The sequence below is a fragment of the Oncorhynchus masou genome, chromosome 26 (genome assembly GCF_036934945.1).
Source record: "Oncorhynchus masou masou isolate Uvic2021 chromosome 26, UVic_Omas_1.1, whole genome shotgun sequence".
In the NCBI taxonomy this organism is placed as follows: Eukaryota; Metazoa; Chordata; class Actinopteri; order Salmoniformes; family Salmonidae; genus Oncorhynchus; species Oncorhynchus masou.
In genome coordinates this window covers 8,840,598-8,859,483 of record NC_088237.1, presented here as the reverse complement: position 1 = coordinate 8,859,483, position 18,886 = coordinate 8,840,598, and the positions used below count along the sequence as shown (strand labels likewise).

General features: G+C 42.7%; 1 protein-coding gene and 1 long non-coding RNA gene across 2 annotated transcripts; both read left to right on the top strand.

The window, feature by feature from the left end:
• The first annotated feature begins 42 nt into the window (after positions 1-42).
• On the top strand, positions 43-15,058 carry LOC135514727 (lamina-associated polypeptide 2-like). Its single transcript, XM_064938274.1, has 6 exons — positions 43-637; positions 5,770-5,887; positions 6,263-6,406; positions 6,645-6,754; positions 13,633-13,736; positions 13,945-15,058. Exons 1-6 carry the CDS (start codon positions 407-409, stop codon positions 14,306-14,308), a joined length of 1,071 nt encoding a protein of 356 aa, XP_064794346.1. The 5' UTR covers positions 43-406; the 3' UTR covers positions 14,309-15,058.
• Positions 6,762-10,226, top strand: LOC135514729 (uncharacterized). Its single transcript, XR_010451726.1, has 2 exons — positions 6,762-9,437; positions 9,558-10,226. It is a non-coding gene; the product is annotated as an uncharacterized LOC135514729 (long non-coding RNA).
• Positions 15,059-18,886: the final 3,828 nt, after the last annotated feature.

The following is an 18,886-nucleotide window of genomic DNA, read 5'->3' as shown; positions in this document are numbered from 1 at the left end:
ATAGTGTCTGTTTTCACAGGGCAGTGGTTCACACACACACAGATGGTTCCATTCTCACAGCGTTTGTTCCTTCAATGTTGGCAGAAGGCCGGTGTCCTAGCAAGCTAGCAGATATTGGTATAATAGCCCAAGACCACGTACTTTAAAGGGGAGGTCTGTCTTGTGTTTAGAGCTTTCACTTCTTCATTCTACTGAGAAGAGTTTTTACAAAAGAGGCGCCACAACTAGTAAGCTAACGTGCTAAAATTGTTCCAGGAAGTTTGAAGTATCAAGTTTGTGTACACTGGTAGTTTCGCAGATTTAATCCAACAAGAGGCGCTACTTAGCCAGTTAGCTAACATAGCCCGCTAAATAACGTTACTTCATTTTGTTACGGAGGCGGAGTTGCTTTTTCATAGCGAGCAACATGCCGGAATATCTGGAGGACCCATCGGTTCTCACCAAAGATAAACTCAAAAGCGAGCTTTTGGCCAACAATGTTGCTCTCCCAACCGGAGACCAGCGAAAGGACGTTTATGTGCAGCTGTATCTGAAAAACTTGACCGTGCAGAACAAGAAGATCTCATCTACAGACGCCTTCTCCAGCGACGAGGAGTTTCCTGTCCCGGTAGTCTTAAACAAAAGTCGCTCGGGCAGGGTGAGTTGTTTTTAAGATTTTTCTTTCTCGCGGGCGAATATAATATTTGTAACAATGTTTCCAGTTTGAATGTTGCAAGTAAATGTCTGGAGGGAAGACGTCACTGTGTTGTAAAGTGTTTTAATCTCCATTTAAAAAAAACTATCGTTGTGATGTGGTCTTCTAGGTAATTACATTTTCTTTTTAAATGCATACACTTTATATCTCCCATCTTTTCAATTACAGCGAGTTCCATCTTGTTTTTAAATATAAAAACAAACATGTTGGCTATATTGTATTACAAAACCAGCTGAAAGTTTCCCGCTTAAACTATCTGCCAGTGTCACTACTGAATGCTTCCTTATGGAAACCATCATCGCCACTCAATTGTGTGTAAATATCCATACTATTTGAAAATGACAAGATATGTAAGTAAACATGGCCATACTAAGTCGAAATTGACTTATGTATCTCGAAACCTTGATTTACTAACTCAATGTTTTGACACTAACTCGAAATTGAGACAGTAGAATACAGGGTATTCAGAAAGGTCGGCGCAGGTGGCAGTATGATTTGATTACAGCTGTGAGTTTTTCTGGTTAAGTCTTCAAGAGGTTTGAGCTCCAACATGCAGGACTAGTGAAATAAAATAATGAAAATGGTAATAAAAACAATGTGTGGGGGGTGGTTGCTGCTGACTAGTGGTGGGTATTCAGCAGCCAGATGGTCTGAGGGTAGGCACTATTGGCCCATCTCTGTTTTTGTCATGATGCAGTCACTGCATCTGAGTGATTGATGCAGGGAGAACAGGGCGTGGCTTGTGTCACTGATGATCTTGTTAGCCTTCCTGCGACACCTGGTGTTGTAGGTGTCCTGTCCAGCAGGCAGTGTGTGTTCGGCTGCATGTATCACCCTCTGAATAGCCTTGCGGTCAGCGGCGGTGGAGTTTCCGTACCAGGGTGTGATGCAGCCCGACAGTATGCTTTCGATGGTGCTCCTGTAGAACACCGTGAGGGGCCCCGGTGGCAGGCCGAATTTCTTCAGCATCCTGAGGTTGAAGAGTCGCTGTTGTGCCGCCTTCACTACAGTGTCTGTGTGGTAAGACCATTTCAGCTTCTCTGAGATGTATACGCCAAGAAATTTGAAGTTATTTACCATCTCCACTGCGGCCCCGTTGATGAGTATGTGAGCGTGTCCAGCCTGGTTCCTCCTTGAAGTCCACAATCAGCTCCTTTGTTTTGCTAACATTGAGGGACAGGTTGTTTACCTGGCGCCACGCCATCCCAGTGCCTATCTCCTCCCTGTAGGCTGTCTTGTCATGGTTGGTGATCAGGCCTTCTACTGACGCGTCTTGATGATGGAGGTTGGAACTGTGAGACCACGCAGTCGTGGGAATACAGGAGAGAGGACTGAGGATGCACCCTTTTGGGGCCTCCGTGTCGAGGAGGTAATGTTGCTTACATTCATCACTTGGGGGCAGCCCGTCAGGAAGTCCAGGACCCAGTTGCATAGGGAGGATTTCAGATCCAGGGCTATGTAATGAGATTATAGGGCACAGTCCGCGGGAAGCTAGAAGTTAAATAAAATTATATTTCAACTTACTGTTGCCGGTGGGCAGGACGGTTGCTCATTATGAAGGGTGGAATTTGAGACTAAAGACAACAGACCCATGTTTGGAAAGTCTGTTTTAATAGTACGTTACTTTAGAAATGTCTTATTTTCCCCATCATAATGACCAACCATCCTGCCCACTGGCACAGTAAATAGAAATGGAATTTTATTTAACTTCCTGCGGACTGATTTGTGCAACCCAATACAATAGGAAGCAACGATGGTGTATGAAAATACACACGCTTTGCTAAAAGCAGCTAGTGTCATAAGGGGTGGAATCCATAGAATGGATGGAACTGGACCGGAGAGGTTTTATGTTAGGGGAAAGCCTTGGTATGCAGAGAAGAGGAAAGGAAAGGAACTTTAAGGAGTTTTGAGTGTGCTGGAAATGGCATTAAGGTAACAGGATTGAAGGAAATCAAGGCTACTGGTGTGGAGGATGGGGCTATTTTCCTATTGGGTTTGGTCTCTTTATTGAGGAAATACTTCCCTGGAAGAGGAATGCGTGCAAGGGCTATCCCTAAACAGATGTGTGGTTAACTGTGTGTGCGACACGTGTAGGCTAGTACTTTCATTAGATTTAAATGCTATCGCAGCAGCGTTCTTCCTGATGTTTTCATATAGTCACCTGACTCCCAATCATGCCTGTCTGTGTGATTTTTATAGCTTACCATGAAGCATTTGAGGCAAACATCCACTGGCATACTCGGAACATTAAACACACATTTTCACTCATAGCAGCTATCAAAATAAACCCTTTGGGATAAAAAATCAAAAGAGTGAAGTACTGTTTTTCTCTCCTACGGTTTAGTTCAACTGAGGTTGAATGGTTTGTCATTGGGAGTTGAGGAGTTTTCCGCTTGCAGCGGTCATCATGAGGACCACAGATATAAAAACTGTCTGACATAACCATCCATAAAGGTGGTTAACCATATGCACATCATCATAATTCACAACCTAGCAATTTGTTATAGTTTACCCCCAAAAGCCACATAAAATGGTCAGTTTCAATATTACATCACCAAGCTGATTTCTGTGAGTAGGAACAACCACTTAGTCAGAAAGAGCATTTTGGACATCTAGGCGATCATGCGACTGAACTATATTAATCCATATTGTTCTGCAATACATTGATGCAATCTGTATTCCATGTAATTTAAACCTCTAGTCTACAAACCTTCTGCAAGTAGCCTAACGCATAACTTAAAGCACAGGGATGGTCTGGGCCTTGGGGCTCGCCATGTGCTCAGTGCTTTGATTTCACTTTTAAAGTGTGTGGTCAGAGAGCGGATGAAAAGTGAGGGAACAAATGGGAAGTCTCTCACTATTTTCTTATTTCTTCCCCCTCATTTCTTCCTTGGAATGCTGTGATTATGAAATGTGCTCTGTTGGGCTGAGATCCAGCTCCAACTTTACTGAGGCCCGCAGTAAGGAGTCTAATATAGGCTAGTGGGAGACTGATAGCTGCTAAATCCCCCTCTCTGTCGGTCTGTTTGAGATTCTTTCCCTCTCTCTCCTTACTACTCCCACCCCATCAAATGTTCCATGGATAAGAGAACCATGGCAGAGTTCCAATGGAATGTGGCAAGAACCATAGAAGTAGTTATAGAACTTCCTAATTCCTGTCACTTTTTTTGCTTGCGTCATTGTAAGTCAGTCAGGCAAAGTATTCCCAACTCTTGCACGTTAAACTGACCATGGGCAGAGATGGTAAGGAATTGGATTTGTTATCGGCTGGGTTGTATGCACGGAAAAAAAAATTAGGCCGAAATGCTTTATATAATTAATTGTCTTACCATCAGTACCGTTTTTAACATTGAGTTGAATCCAAAGCTCGTCGGATGGTGCTATATTATCATGGCAGATGTGTTTCTTCAAGCAAAATGATTCTAGACTGAAGAGCAAACAGAGTAGCTGCGTGGCCGGGGTCTCTGGACTTCCTGATAGCTAAACATCCGTACCTTATGCACATTTGCAACTTTATGCACAAGGCACAGCAGGCTACTCTAGCAAATTTCAATGATGTACGGTGTTGCATGATCACCGAGAAGCTAAATAATAGTTGTTATTTTATGGTTAAAACACAGATTGTTTTCCCCCCAATGCAATGTGTAGACATGGCTAGGCTACATGTTATGTTGTCATGTAGGTTAAATGCAATTGGTTTACCTTACATTTGTCTGTGTCCTGCTTATGTTTGCTTTAGTACAGAGAGGGATACTCCTCAGCAACCCCCCTCAGACAATCCCGCAGGGGAAGAAGCCGCATGTGGAGGTCCTAAGCTGGCGGGGTTAAATGTGGTCTGCGGTTGTGATGCCTGTTGGACGTACTGAAACGATGTTGGAGCCAGCTTATGGTAGAGAAATGAACATTCAATGCTCTGGCAACAGCACTTGTGGACATTCCTGCAGTCAGCATGCAAATTGCATGCTCCCTCAACTTGAGACATCTGTGGCATTGTGCAGTTTTGTCACACAGCACATTTTAAAGTGGTATTTTATTGCCCCCAGCACAAGGTACACCTGTGTAATGATCATGCTGTTCAATCAACTTCTAATCTTGGCAAATGAGACATGCTCACTAACAGGGATGTGAACACTTTTCTGCACAAAATGAAAAGCTTTTTTTGCATATGGAACATTCTGGCATTTTTTTTCAGCTCATGACACATGGGACCAATACTTTACATGTTGCGTTGTATATTTTTGTTCAGTGTAAAAGAGACAAATTATACAATTAAAAAAACAATTATGACAGTATTTGCTTTCCAAACTGTTTTTCGCGCTATTATATTCTGACTTTTGCGAAAGGCAAACTGCCAGCCGCAACCAACCATAGATGGCAGTTCCCATTCAAGACTGGCAGCCATTGCTAGTGTATCCATGAGTTTAACAGTCAACACCCTTCTATGTCTATGCCCACATCACAACAAGCTGTTCCATAGATGGAAGGACAAAGGTGCTTGTGCATTGATTGATAAGCACACCAAAGATGGCATTAACAATAAGTAATAAAAAATGCTTCGTAGTATACCGCTCTGTTTGCTCTCTGGTTGTTTGTTTAGTGTTGATCAGTAAGGTTTAGGTCAGGAGAGGGTGTTAAACTAGCTCTGCTGATAATTAGTGTGTGATTAGAAACCTTTTTAAGGCGTTTAACATCTGTGGTGTTGCTGGCTGAAGCAGCCCAAGGAGCTGGGTAAAGAAAACACTAATCTAAAGATCAGTCAACTCTCTCTCACACTGCAGAGTTACAGAGAGGTTTTTTGGACATTTCAGTTTATGGATTTCAAATGTTAAACCCTGTGCTGTTCAGTAGCACAAAATGGATTTCTTTGCTTTGCTTCTTTGGATTTGTGTTTTGGTGAGCTCCAGCACAAATTGAATCCAACCTTTTTTTATTTGAAGTACATTTTAAAAACAACTCAAAGAAATATGATTACTAGGAATGGGCGTTCCAATTCAAGTCATCCTTCTGTGATGGGTGGTAGGCCTTAACACTTTTCATGTTGCATCAATCTGACCTCTGTGGTCCTTCTTTCACAGAAAGCCACGAGGAAAACAGACAAGCCTCGGCTTGAGGACCTGGATGTGACTGAGCTGACCAGTGAGGGCCTGAAGGACGAGCTGCTCAAGTATGGAGTCAACGCAGGACCCATCGTGGGTGAGTCAGTCTGCTAGTACATTTGCCAGGGGCATTGTTTTTAGAAAACATTGGGTTCATTCTGTGTTACCGAGTCTATAATTGCCTGTTGGTTATATGGTAGGTGGAATATGTATTTAATTGTGATGGGCTCTTGAATCCCGACCATGTAAATAAAACTACTACTTTGGTCCAGACATAGAATGTCTTCTATATATTGAATTAATTTTAATATAATGGCCATTATTGTTGCTGTCTTCATTTGTTTATCAATAAAGTTATGTTGAATTCATTTGAATAATGTCTGAACGTTTGGCAGCCTCCACCCATAGACCGTATGAGAAGAGAGATTCATAAAGTTCCATTGATTTTTATTTGAATGTCTTGTCATGGCAGCCTCAACCCGTAAGCTGTATGAGAGAAGGCTCCAGAAGCTGTTGGACCATGGTCCTCCTGAGGCCGTTGCTCTACCGGTGGTCATCACTCAGGTGGACCGCAACGGCAACTCCGACTCATACCACTACAGCGACAAGGAGGAAGGTAAGAAACGTAACACTTAATCATCCTCTTCGACCAGGTTATTACAGATTCAAATCAGATTCATCTTGGCAGTTGACACATTAGATTACACATTGGATATTTTCTACTTAGATATTTTCCTACTTTCATACCAAATTGGCCCTCTGGGATAATACAAATCATGCGATTTGATTTGTTGGTTAATAGACTGACTGACAGCATGACATTGATGGAAATTGTGTGGTGTGTATGTGTTTAGAGATGACTACAGTCCCAGAACCAGAGCCAGTCCCCATGGTGGAGAGACCTGTCAGAAGCAGAGGGAAGACCCCAGTCACCACCAGGACCCGCAGCAGCCAGCACAACAGAGTGAGTCCCTCTTTTTATTTTGTCTTTATTTAATCCGTGGACAAAAGCACATCCTCACCCTAGGCCAGCCTCATGGTGTTTATTCCTTCAAAGCTCGCCATACAGACTGTGTTGAAATAGCATGCATATCTCAAGTTGTGATTAGTAGTCACAGAGGCTATAGTGTTGATTTTTAAACCTGTCTCAAATATTAATTGAGAGAGGAAATGTGTCCTTTGAGACTCCTATAGGGGTGGGAATTACGTGTGTGTGGAAAACAAAGCACCAAATGTCTGTCTGAAGGACCCTCTGTGTGTCTGTCTGCTGGTAGTTTGTGCAGCAGGTTTTAATTTCAGGACCGGCCAATTGACTTGGATTAGCTTGTTTTCTCTTTGCCACTGGGTGCCTCTAGTCCACTATTTTCTGTCTCTTTGACTCTCTCTCTTCCTCTTTCATTCTTTCCTTGCAAGAACATACTCATTATTCTCCCAACTCCTATACAAAACTTATCGTTAAGTAAATATTCTCCTCCTTTTTTTCCTGATACTTTGGGAGGTGTTGGTGCCATCTGGTGTCGAAATCCTGAACATACCAGATGGGAACCTTCTCAACTGAAGCTGCCTGTCTCATGTGGATATTATAACCACATTAAAGAGATTTTGGAAATTAAGCCCTGTATCTACTACCCCGAGGTAGCTGTTCCTGTGCATTTTCAGTCATGAGCTAACAAGTTAGTTTTGTCTCGCACCTTTTAACTTCTTGCATACTGAACATATAGACATCAGAATGGTATCCCAGAGTTCATCGGAGTCTTGAGAAGTCGATGGGCTTCATTGGAAAAATATCAAACATCCCTTTAAAGCATGTTTGTGGACTGCCAAATTTACTCACTGAAGTTGTGGACTTTGCTTTGTAATGTGTGTTCGAGAAGAGGTGGAAGGTCGGGTGTTCTGAGAAGTGTGTGTGTGTGTGTTTAGATCTATGCTCATGAGGATGATGATGATCTTGAGGAAGAGCATCCTGTGTTGAATATAAAGAGACCATCGAGGAGATCCTCTCATAGTCGACCAGACGGTTCCTACAAGCGATGATTCTGTAATATACACTAAGCCTATCCATCTCACTGGGTTTGTGGTGCGATGGAGTAGTGTTTAGCTTGATAATCACCTTTTTTGTGGATAGTGTTAGTCATGTTAAATATATTTAAGGTTTATTTGGAATTGTACACATCTGCAGCTAAAAGCTGCGTATAAGTAAATGAGATGTAGTATACAATTAGTTAAGCAGTCTCACAAAGTAAGGCTTAGACGAATGTCTTAATTCACTGGGTTCTCTACATCCACTATTTAATATATGTTTGGGAAGCTACTCTCGTGTGGGTGGGTGTGTCCTCCCTTTCACCACGCCACCTGCTGCCACGGCCTTCCTCAGCTATAGTCAACAATGAACACTGCACAGGTGACAGGTCTCACCTTCTTCCCCCTCCCAGAGAGGCAAGGACCAAAGCACCTCCGCTTCTAGTGAGCTTGTGATGTCCTGAGTAAACTTCCCTCTGATCCATTTGTCAGTCTTCCCTCTATTTAACTTCCTTTCGCCTCTCTCCCCCCTCTGTCATTTTCCAGGAAGTCCCTAAGGAACCTAAGCCTATATCGGCAGACAAGCCAAGCTCTAAGCCCTCTCCCTTACTGCAGGGCCTAGCCCATGCCCAGCCCACTAGGGCTATCCATCAAGATGTCCTAACAGCCAAGGCTGAGTCTCCCTCACCCAGACAGACTCAGGTTCCCAGCTCAGGCGGTGGGGTTCTCTGTGGTTACTTGTCACTTCACTGTCGCTATGAACTGTTGTTGTCGCTATGAACTGTTGTTGCACGGATTGATATTGGAAGTTGTTCAATGGGTGTACACGGCTAATGATCACGTAGTCACAGTGGTGTCTTAGTCATCGTAAGATATGTGGGACTGTGCCATTTTGCGCATATATTTTTCTTATTGCCGAACCTTAATGTTGAAGAGTCTAGTTTTGTCTAGTACTCTAAAGTCTCTACTGTGTCTTACCCTCTGTCCCTGACCGAGCCTTCCCCCTGAATGTGAATGCTGCTGCGCTCTGGGTTCAAATACTTTTTTTTTTCTTCTTTTTTTAAGAGAGAAGTGAATGAGAAAATATGTAAAATAATATAAACACATTTACAACTGTAGCAATCATATGACTGTTGGGTGGTGGGGGCAGGGGAATGTCCATAGTAGTGCAGCAGGGGGGAGTGAGAAGTAATAAAACCTTTATTTATTTACGCTGTGCCAATGATAAATGCCCATTGGGGGGTGGGTGTGTGCAGGGTAAATGTTTGTTGGGGAGGTGAAGGAAGCGGTGAGAACAGGCCCGTGGCTTGGGTTTTATCTTGGCCATCCTGTGACACCTGGTGTTCTGGAGGGCAGGCAGATGGAGGAAGTAGGATGTCCAATTAAAAACACATCTTTTGACGAATCAGGAGATTTGTTAATTGTGTAGATGCTCCTCTAAGAAAAGGATGGTCCAAATTAGGATGACTAAATCAATGTAGGCCAGAGACAAAAAGTGGTTTTAAAAAAAACAGGAAAATAGCATTGCTTCAGCTAGGCAGGTTGCTGTGCGAGAATTGAGGCTAAACTGACAGGTTCACCGTTGAACTCATCTTTCTTCTGAATCCAGAGGACATAGAACAATAGAGGTAAGATGGATATTGATTTTGAGACATGACAGAATATTTCTCACAAAAACAAGCATTTTCAATGCCTTTTATATTTAATTTAGCTTGGTTCATTCTAATTTATCTTTTTGCGACTCTCAGAAACGTCTTTGCAGACTACCACCACAACATGCAAAATCCTCAAGTTCCTGTGAGAAAGTGGCACCACACTGTCAACAGTTTATGAAATCCAAAAAAGACCCCACTGAACGATTCAGAACATGAAGAATCATATTTGTCTTGGTAAAATGGATTTTTATAAAATAAGGAAGTGAAAGATCATCACTAAACCGTGTTTTCACCCACTCAGAATGGGTTGACACCCTAGAGGAAGCCAAATGAGGTGTGGCAAGAAACGGCGGAAACCAAAAAGGAAGAGAGGAAGTAGAGGGGGTGGCTGGTTGTAGAGGAACTCTGGAAGGTATGCTCACTACTCTTCTATAGTTCTAGCTAGTCTCTAGTCTCCGTATTAAACGGGATGAGCTACATGTCAATGTTTGGCTCCAATGGGCATACCTTTGATGCCAGCCTGATTTGGTTAACTGAACAAGGTTGGATGATTTGATCTACTTCAAACTGAGTTTGAATGGGTTTGGGAACAATGCCTACCTTGTGTAAACGGGTGAGTGCAGCACAAAGCAAAACATCTCGACTGTTTCAATTCAGTGGACAAGTTTGACCTCTGGTGTAAGGAGAACGCCCTGGAAGATTTCTCTCTGCCACCAAGACCAAGACCTTTTCACCCACTTAAAAAATAAATGTTTGATTTTGTTGCTTGTGTAATGTTTGTATCAGTCTTGTGTATGTTGTTTATCTAATTCGAAAGCCACAGCTGTTCTTTCCCCTCTGTGAAAAAATAAATCCATTCTCTTCTATTCTAGCTGTGCTGTGAGGAGGATGGTGGTCTTCCTCTCACTCTGACTGATTAAGCTCCCAGTCATGAGCCAACCTTCCTACTCAATACTTCTCTTTTAGAGGTGTGGGACATCTCTCACCTGCTGTAGTACTTGGGACATCTGTCATGGAAATTTCCTCTACCAAATCATGGGAGCAAACCACACACACAAGTCAGAGTTAGTTATCAAAGTCCATCTTTAATTATATGAGCTCTATCACAATCCTGTGACTCTCAGGTAATTCAGTGTCTCTCAGTGAATTCTCTGAGAGCCCCTTCCACCTTGCAATAGCATTTTGACTTTCAACAGTTCAATATCTCTAATGAAAAGTTGAGAGTCCCCACATAATGGCAAATGGGATCCTTTATAGCAAAGATACACAGGATAAGACAGCATCGGCATAATTCATTGTTCAGCTTTGTCTCCTTTCTCAAACTCAGAACCATAAACCAATCCTCCATATCAACAGGCATATATCAAATCCATCCTCTCTTGACAAGATCACAGAGACACACTGACTGGCACACAGACATTGTGGAGCCAAGAGATACACACTTGATGATACCTTGACCTCTCCCCTCTCTGCGGCCCATGCAACTTAGTCTTAACATAGAACAGATACTGCAGCCCTGCTACAGTGTTATACAAAAATAACCTTCTTGATGAGAAGTAACTTACAAGCATATGATGAATATAAAACATCTCACCTATGTTACCAACAAATTATTCCACAACACATCACTCTGGGTGTTTTGTCTGATTTTTCAATCTCTTCACAATTTCCTCAGTGCTCTGATCACTGGCTATTCGTTTTGGTCTCACTCTCTTGCCGTCAGTCTCTCCTGCGTCTGTATGTACAGTGGGGCAAAAAAGTATTTAGTCAGCCACCAATTGTGCAAGTTCTCCCACATAAAAAGATGAGAGGCCTGTAATTTTCATCATAGGTACACTTCAACTATGACAGACAAAATGAGAAAATAAATCCAGAAAATCACATTGTCGGATTTTTAATGAATTTATTTGCAAATTATGGTGGAAAATAAGTATTTGGTCACCTACAAACAAGCAAGATTTCTGGCTCTCACAGACCTGAAACTTCTTCTTTAAGAGGCTCCTCTTGTCCTCCACTCGTTACCTGTATTAATGGCACCTGTTTGAACTTGTTATCAGTATAAAATACACCTGTCCACAACCTCAAGCAGTCACACTCCAAGCTCCACTATGGCCAAGACCAAAGAGCTGTCAAAGGACACCAGAAACAAAATTGTAGACCTGCACCAGGCTGGGAAGACTGAATCTGCAATAGGTAAGCAGCTTGGTTTGAAGAAATCAACTGTGGGAGCAATTATTAGGAAATGGAAGACCTACAAGACCACTGATGGGCTCCACGCAAGATCTCACCCCGTGGGGTCAAAATGATCACAAGAACGGTGAGCAAAAATCCCAGAACCACATGGGGGGGACCTAGTGAATGACCTGCAGAGAGCTGGGACCACAGTAACAAAGCCTACCATCAGTAACACACTACACCGCCAGGGACTCAAATCCTGCAGTGCCAGACGTGCCCTGCTTAAGCCAGTACATGTCCAGGCCCGTCTGAAGTTTGCTAGAGAGCATTTGAATGATCCAGAAGAAGATTTGGAGAACGTCATATGGTCAGATGAAACCAAAATAGAACTTTTTGGAAAAACTCAACTCGTTGTGTTTGGAGGACAAAGAATGCTGAGTTGCATCCAAAGAACACCATACCACCATACCTACTGTGAAGCATGGGGGTGGAAACGTCATGCTTTTGGGCTGTTTTTCTGCAAAGGGACCAGGACGACTGATCCGTGCAAAGGAAAGAATGAATGGGGCCATGTATCGTGAGATTTTGAGTGAAAACCTCCTCCCATCAGCAAGGGCATTGAAGATGAAACGTGGCTGGGTTTTTCAGCATGACAATGATCCCAAACACACCGCCCGGGCAATGAAGGAGTGGCTTTGTAAGAAGCATTTCAAGGTCCTGGAGTGGCCTAGCCAGTCTCCAGATCTCAACCCCATAGAAAATCTTTGGAGGGAGTTGAAAGTCCGCGTTGCCCAGCAACAGCCCCAAAACATCACTGCTCTAGAGGAGATCTGCATGGAGGAATGGGCCAAAATACCAGCAACAGTGTGTGAAAACCTTGTGAAGACTTACAGAAAACGTTTGACCTCTGTCAGTGATTTTCTGGATTTTTTTTCTTCTCATTTTGTCTGTCATAGTTGAAGTGCACCTATGATGAAAATTACAGGCCTCATCTTTTTAAGTGGGAGAACTTGCACAATTTGTGGCTGACGAAATACTTTTTTGCCCCACTGTATATCAACCAACCTCTTCAATAACAAATATTCCTAATCTGTATCTGTGGTCATCTCAGGAACCTGCACCAAGTGTCCATGCTCTGGTAGGACAGAGCATTAGTATATGTTCTTAATCACATTGTTCTCTTAGGATGCCCAATACTGTAATATTGCTCACTGGATTTGAAATGTACGTGTCTAAGAGATGGCCCAACTCTACGAGTATAGGATACTGACCCAGTGTGTTACTTATTAAAGGGAAGTCAGGAAGTCAGCCCGCTCCTAGTAGCCAAGCCTTCCTCATTTGTCTGAAAGTGACCCCTTTGCCTCCTTCACCGTCAGGTCTGTGAGCCACGTCTCACACACCCCCCCTCATCTCCATCTCAAGTCCTGAAGGAACAAATGGAATCCCTATCATCTCTCTCTGCCAGGTTTGACACGCTGTCCAATCGCTTTACTCTGGTATACAGTCTTTGCACAATAGTTGTTCTCAAATAGAGTTCTGTTTTTCTCACAGTGGTTTGTTGTGGTGGCACCCGGGAATAGGAACTTTAAGATTAATTTAATTGTGTTGTGGTGGAGTGAAAGTGGTCTCGTTTTTTTTCCTCACACATGGTGTGATTGTAAACAGATGGGTGACAATTATGAATGGAGCTACTGTAGTGTGTGTGTGGCGCACAGCTGTCTGTCTGTACTCGTACAGCTGCTTAAATGCCAGCTGAAGTGAGGGGAGTGAAAGACTCAAGACTTGTGCGGTCCCATGGGAAGAGAACTGCAACAGGGCCACCTAGTGGTTCTTAGGTGTACACACCCTCTCAAGCCTTTTACAAAAAATAATACCATATGTGAATGTGGCAGTGACTTTGTAACATGTAACTGGAACAATGTCTCATCCTCACCTTAATCGCTCCATGTCAGCTTCAACGTCTAAAGAAAGTGTACTAAAATGTGTGTTGCAGGTGGAGAAGATAGCAGCTGGTGAGCAGACACCCAGCAGGGCGGATGAGAAGGATATCTTGAAGGAGATGTTCCCCTATGAGACCAACACTCCAACAGGAATCAAGTAAGACACACGCACATTCTATCAACATAAACAACTTCAATAAAACGTTGCTACATCTGGCAGACTGCCACCCACAGTCTTGTCATTCCTGTAAAGCGGTGTCCTGTAACTCATTTGTTAAGAGCTCGATCATAATACTTGCCTGATGGCAACTCATGTGTGAAATGTTACCATGAAACTCAACGTTCTACCTTTCCTGTCCCTCTAGCGCCACCTGTCGACGGCCCATCCGAGGTGCAGCCGGCAGGCCCCTAATGTCTGGTGACCTGTGGACAGATGAGACCCTCCTGCGCTCCGCCTCTAACTCTTCCTACATGGAGAGCCGCACCGCCACCGTCCACAGAGTCACCACCCTGCCCCCTTCTACCAGGCTGGTAACGTCAGTGGCGCCCCCTGCTGGCAAGGCCGTAGCATCACCCCGTGGCCTGTCTGTCTGGCTGAAGCTGCTGCTCCTCAGCATTGTAGCTGGCTTCATATTCTTCGTCTACCAGACCATGGAGACCAACGCTATGGCCCCCTTTGGAGGGTCTTCAGATTCCATGCAGACCAGTGGCAGTGAGGTCCGCAAGTGAAGGCAGCATAACTTTGCTGCCACTATTTTCATTGTCATCGTCCCTCACTTCCTTGGCATTCTTGTATTTTTTTCCTTCCCCTGTTTCTGTTACTTATAATTGGTTAAATGGTCTGGTACGGTAGCCTAGTCTTTGTCAACACCTCCTGGAGACGACAATGTCCAATATGACATATTGAACCTTGAAGATGACCGCCGCTTCTCATTCTGAAATGACAAAACCGTCTTCTGTTTGTTTGTTTCTGTCCTTTCCCCATCTGAGCCTGCGAGGCTGAGAGAAAGCCAGTCGCACCACTCATCTCCAGATAACGTACATACACCGAAACAGTGGCTTCCAAATTATGTGAACTTGCTTTGTGGTCTATTTTTTTTTTGTTTTATGTCTCTGCATGGTGTAGTCGTATGATTGCATTTGCGTGAGTCTGAGAGAGAATTGCCTGTGTGCGTGTCTGTGTTTCACGCGGTTTGCTTTTGTAATACTGTCGTTGTAATCGAATGCAGTTATTATGAAACAAATAGGAAAAGACAAAGAATTTCAAATTGTAATCATTTTTTTTCTTGATCGAAGCATCTATACAGCGTACGTGTGTGTGAGACGGGGATTCTTAAAAATCATGCACACATATAGCTCTTATATGCCCCCGCCTTGTTTTTTTTAAATTGAAATGGTTTGTGTTGCCAAATTAATAATGTATTCATTGTAATAAATAATGGAATATCTTCTCAATAAAACTGTAATATGTAAGGATAATTTGTCTTAGATTTTTATTTTACTTGAAACAACAAAGCATCGTTCAAAAAAAACAAGGACACTACAGCAAAGAGTAAAAATAAAACAATGAACGGAGTTCACAGCATGACAGAAAAAAAACAAGATTTGTTGGATAACAGAGCAAGTGCTTGGTCATGTAGAAACAATCTTCATGTGCAATCAGTGAAAGCATTACCAAGTTTCTCTCAATACCACAAGGAGGATGCAAGTGAAGTTTAGCCTCGCACTGTAGATTGGTTATCTTTGAGTGCAGCAGGTAATCATTAATGTATTGAGTTTATATACCAATCCTGGGATCAATTTGACTAATGGTTTATGTTAAAATGAAATATTTAGTTAAATATTTTCAGCATTCGTGTAAATATGTCTAAATGATTTAAGTCTGTTGGTACATGCTTCAATACACTCTCCGATGTGATACTTTGACTGTGCAAGCGGCAGGACTTCTGGTTTCTAATTTTCCAAAAGAAAATCTCCACTTTTCACCACGTTCGGCCCATATACTTGGGCAACAATATGTGATTATACTAATAACGATATTTCACATTGTGTGTCTGCATAATTGAAATTGTACATTCATTTGCATTAGACCAAGTCCACTTGATCAATAGTTATTGCACTAGTATCCTATGGCCCCACTAGTGACAATGACATCTATAGTGCCACCAATTGCTCTGCTGCAGCCATTTAAGGTTGCAGTAACTTTTTAATATTCGCACAGCTTTTAAGGGATGTATACACAAGGTTTACATACCAAATTTCATTGCCCAATGTCCATCGGTTCAGTTCTAGCCCTAGTGTGATATGATGCCATCTAGTGCTGTAGAGTGGCTGACAACGAATGCAGCAACTCATTATTCTCAAAGCCATTAGACTGATATGAGTCTAAATACAAAATCTGGAGTGAATCTCATGTATGGTTCATGAGGAAAAGATTGCAGTTTTTGAGCATTAGCTTTACATAGTTTTTTTTTTTTTTAATTTTAAAGATAATACCAAATTCAATTAATCTCATTTTAGGGACTGATTTGTCAATAACTGAGCCACCTTTTGACCAATCCCTTAGCTTTTCTCAAACTAAGTTAAGACGTTCCATGGGCTTACATTGCAAGTTTGGTATCATGTGGTTCATGAGAAGAAGCATAGGAGCAAGAATCCTTGGCATATTTTAGCATATTAGTGTATCTGCTGGTATAGTGTGGACATCTTTGAATGCATCAATGTTATTTTCTCAAACTCTAGGGACTATTGTGATGAGTCCAAAGACCACATTTGGAGTGAATCTGACTTTGTCCATGAGAAGAAGATTTTGTATGATTATTTTAAGCATTAGATATTCAAATAGTCAAAGAAGTTCATTATTAATAGCTTCCCTTTTTTTAAGATATCAATGCCAAACGTAACATGGTTCATTATGGTAATGTCTTTGATGACCTTAAAAAGATTCAAGTTGAATGGCCATTGTAGAGTGGATTTACAGAGGATTTAAATGAGGGTTGAAGTGAGACTGCTTATAACATCGCCACCTATAGGCCAATCTGTGCCATTATTTTCGACCAAGTTACTCATGGCCTCAAGTTGCTGTGCCAAATTATTTTAAAAAGTTACCAATCTATGCTTGATTTCTTTGACCATGTCAAGAAAATAAAAACAATTAAGAATAACAGTAGCTTTCATAGCATTCTCTGTGAAACTCTAATTAAAATATAAATATAAGCTACTTATTTTAAGCTTGGGCTAAACTGAGGGGAAAGCCAGACCAAACAGGTAGAATTTTAGTCTGCTTTTGAAGGTGGTGATGGAGTCGTGGGGGAGAGAGTTCCAGAATTTGGGGAGCAGTGATACTGAATTCCTGGTCCCCCAATCTTTGTTTTAGGGATGGTTAGTAGTCCTGTGTTAGGGGAGCGGAGGCAGCGGGAAGGCATGTGTGTATGGAGGAGGTCGGCAAGGTATGAGGGGGCAAGGTTATGGAGGGCCTTGTAGGTGAGGAGTAATGCATCATTTGACTGGGAGCCAGTGATAGTAGTGCAAAGTGGGGGTGGTGTGTTCCGAGGGTTTGGTGTGTGAGAGGACCCTGGCAGCGGAGTTCTGGACATACTGGAGCCATAGTAGTCCAGACTAAAGGTCTTCACGGGTCCACCTGAACCTGAAATGTTCACTTTTTTCTTGGATCCAGGTCGGGTCCTGTTTGATTGTCATCGGTGCATTCATAAAGTATTCAGACCCTTTGACTTTTTCCACATTTTGTTACCTTACAGTCTTATTCTAAAATGGATTAAATATATGTTTTCCTCATCAATCTACACACATAATGACAAAGCAAAAACTGAAATAACTTATTTATAAAAGTATTCAGACCCTTTGCTATGAGACTCGAAATTGAGCTCGGAGGAATCCATTGATCATCCTTAAGATGTTTCAACAACTTGATTGGAGTCCACCTGGGATAAATGCTATTGATTGGACATGATTTGAAAAGGCCCACACCTATCTATATAAGGTCCCACAGTTGACAGTGCATGTCGGAGCAAAAACCAAGCCATGAGGTCAAAGGAATTGTCTATAGAGCTCCGAGACAGGATTGTGTTGAGACACAGCTCTAGGGAATGGTACCAAAACATTTCTGCAGCATTAAAAGTCCCCAAGAACACAGTGGCCTCCATGATTCTTAAATGGAAGAAGAATGGCCATCCAACCAAAACTGAGCAATCGGGGAAGAAGGGCCTTGGTCAGGGAGGTGACTCTGACAGAGCTCCAGAGTTCCTCTGTGGAGATGGGAGAACCTTCCAGAAGGACAACCATCTCTGCAGCACTCCACCAATCAAGTCTTTATGGTAGAGTGGCCAGGAAGCCACTCCTCAGGAAAAGGCACATGACAGCCCGCTTGGAGATTGCCAATAGGTACCTAATGGACTCTCAGACCATGAGAAACATGATTCTCTGGTCTGATGAAACAAGATTGAACTCTTTGACCTTTAATGCGCCTGGAGGAAACGTTACACCATCCGTAAGATGAAGCATGGTGGTGGCAGCATCATACTGTGGGGATGTTTTTCAGCAGCACGGACTGGGAGACTAGTCAGGATCGAGGAAGGATGAACGGAGCGAAGTACAGAGAGATCCTTGATGAAAACCTGCTCCAGGGCAATCAGGGCCTCAGACTGGGGCGAAGGTTCACCTTCCAACAGGACAAGGACCCGAAGCACACAGCCGAGACAATGTAGAAGTGGCTTTGGGACAAGTCTCTGAATGTCCTTGAGTGGCCCAGCCAAAGCTCGGACTTGAACCCGATTGAACATCTCTGGAGAGACCTGAAAATAGCTGTGTAGCAATGCTCTCCATTCAACCTGACAGAGCTTGAGAGGATCTGCAGAGAAGAATGGGAAAAACTCCCCAAATACAGGTGTACCCAAGAAAACTTTTGAGGCTGCAATCGCTGCCAATCGCTGCCAAAGGTGCTTCAACAGAGTTTTGAGTAGAATACTTGTGATATATTTCCATTTTTTATTTTTAATACATTTTCATACATTTCTAAAAACCTGTAATTTTGCTTTGTCATTATGGGGTATTGTGTGTAGATTGATGAGGGGTAAAAACATTTTAATCAATTTTAGAATAAGGCTGTGGCGGCAGGGTAGCCTAGTGGTTAGAGCGTTGGACTAGTAACTGAAATGTTGCAAGTTCAAATCCCCAAGCTGACAAGGTACAAATCTGTTATTCTGCCCCTGAACAGGCAGTTAACCCACTGTTCCTAGGCCGTCATTGAAAATTTGTTCTTAACTGACTTGCCGAGTAAAATAAAGGTAT

Bases quoted from the DNA above. Each gene is read 5' to 3' on its own strand.
- LOC135514727 (XM_064938274.1), top strand. From the start codon at position 407: ATGCCGGAATATCTGGAGGACCCATCGGTTCTCACCAAAGATAAACTC. The intron at 638-5,769 runs GTGAGTTGTTTT...CTTCTTTCACAG, and splicing joins ACAAAAGTCGCTCGGGCAGG to AAAGCCACGAGGAAAACAGA. The intron at 13,737-13,944 runs GTAAGACACACG...CTGTCCCTCTAG, and splicing joins AACACTCCAACAGGAATCAA to CGCCACCTGTCGACGGCCCA.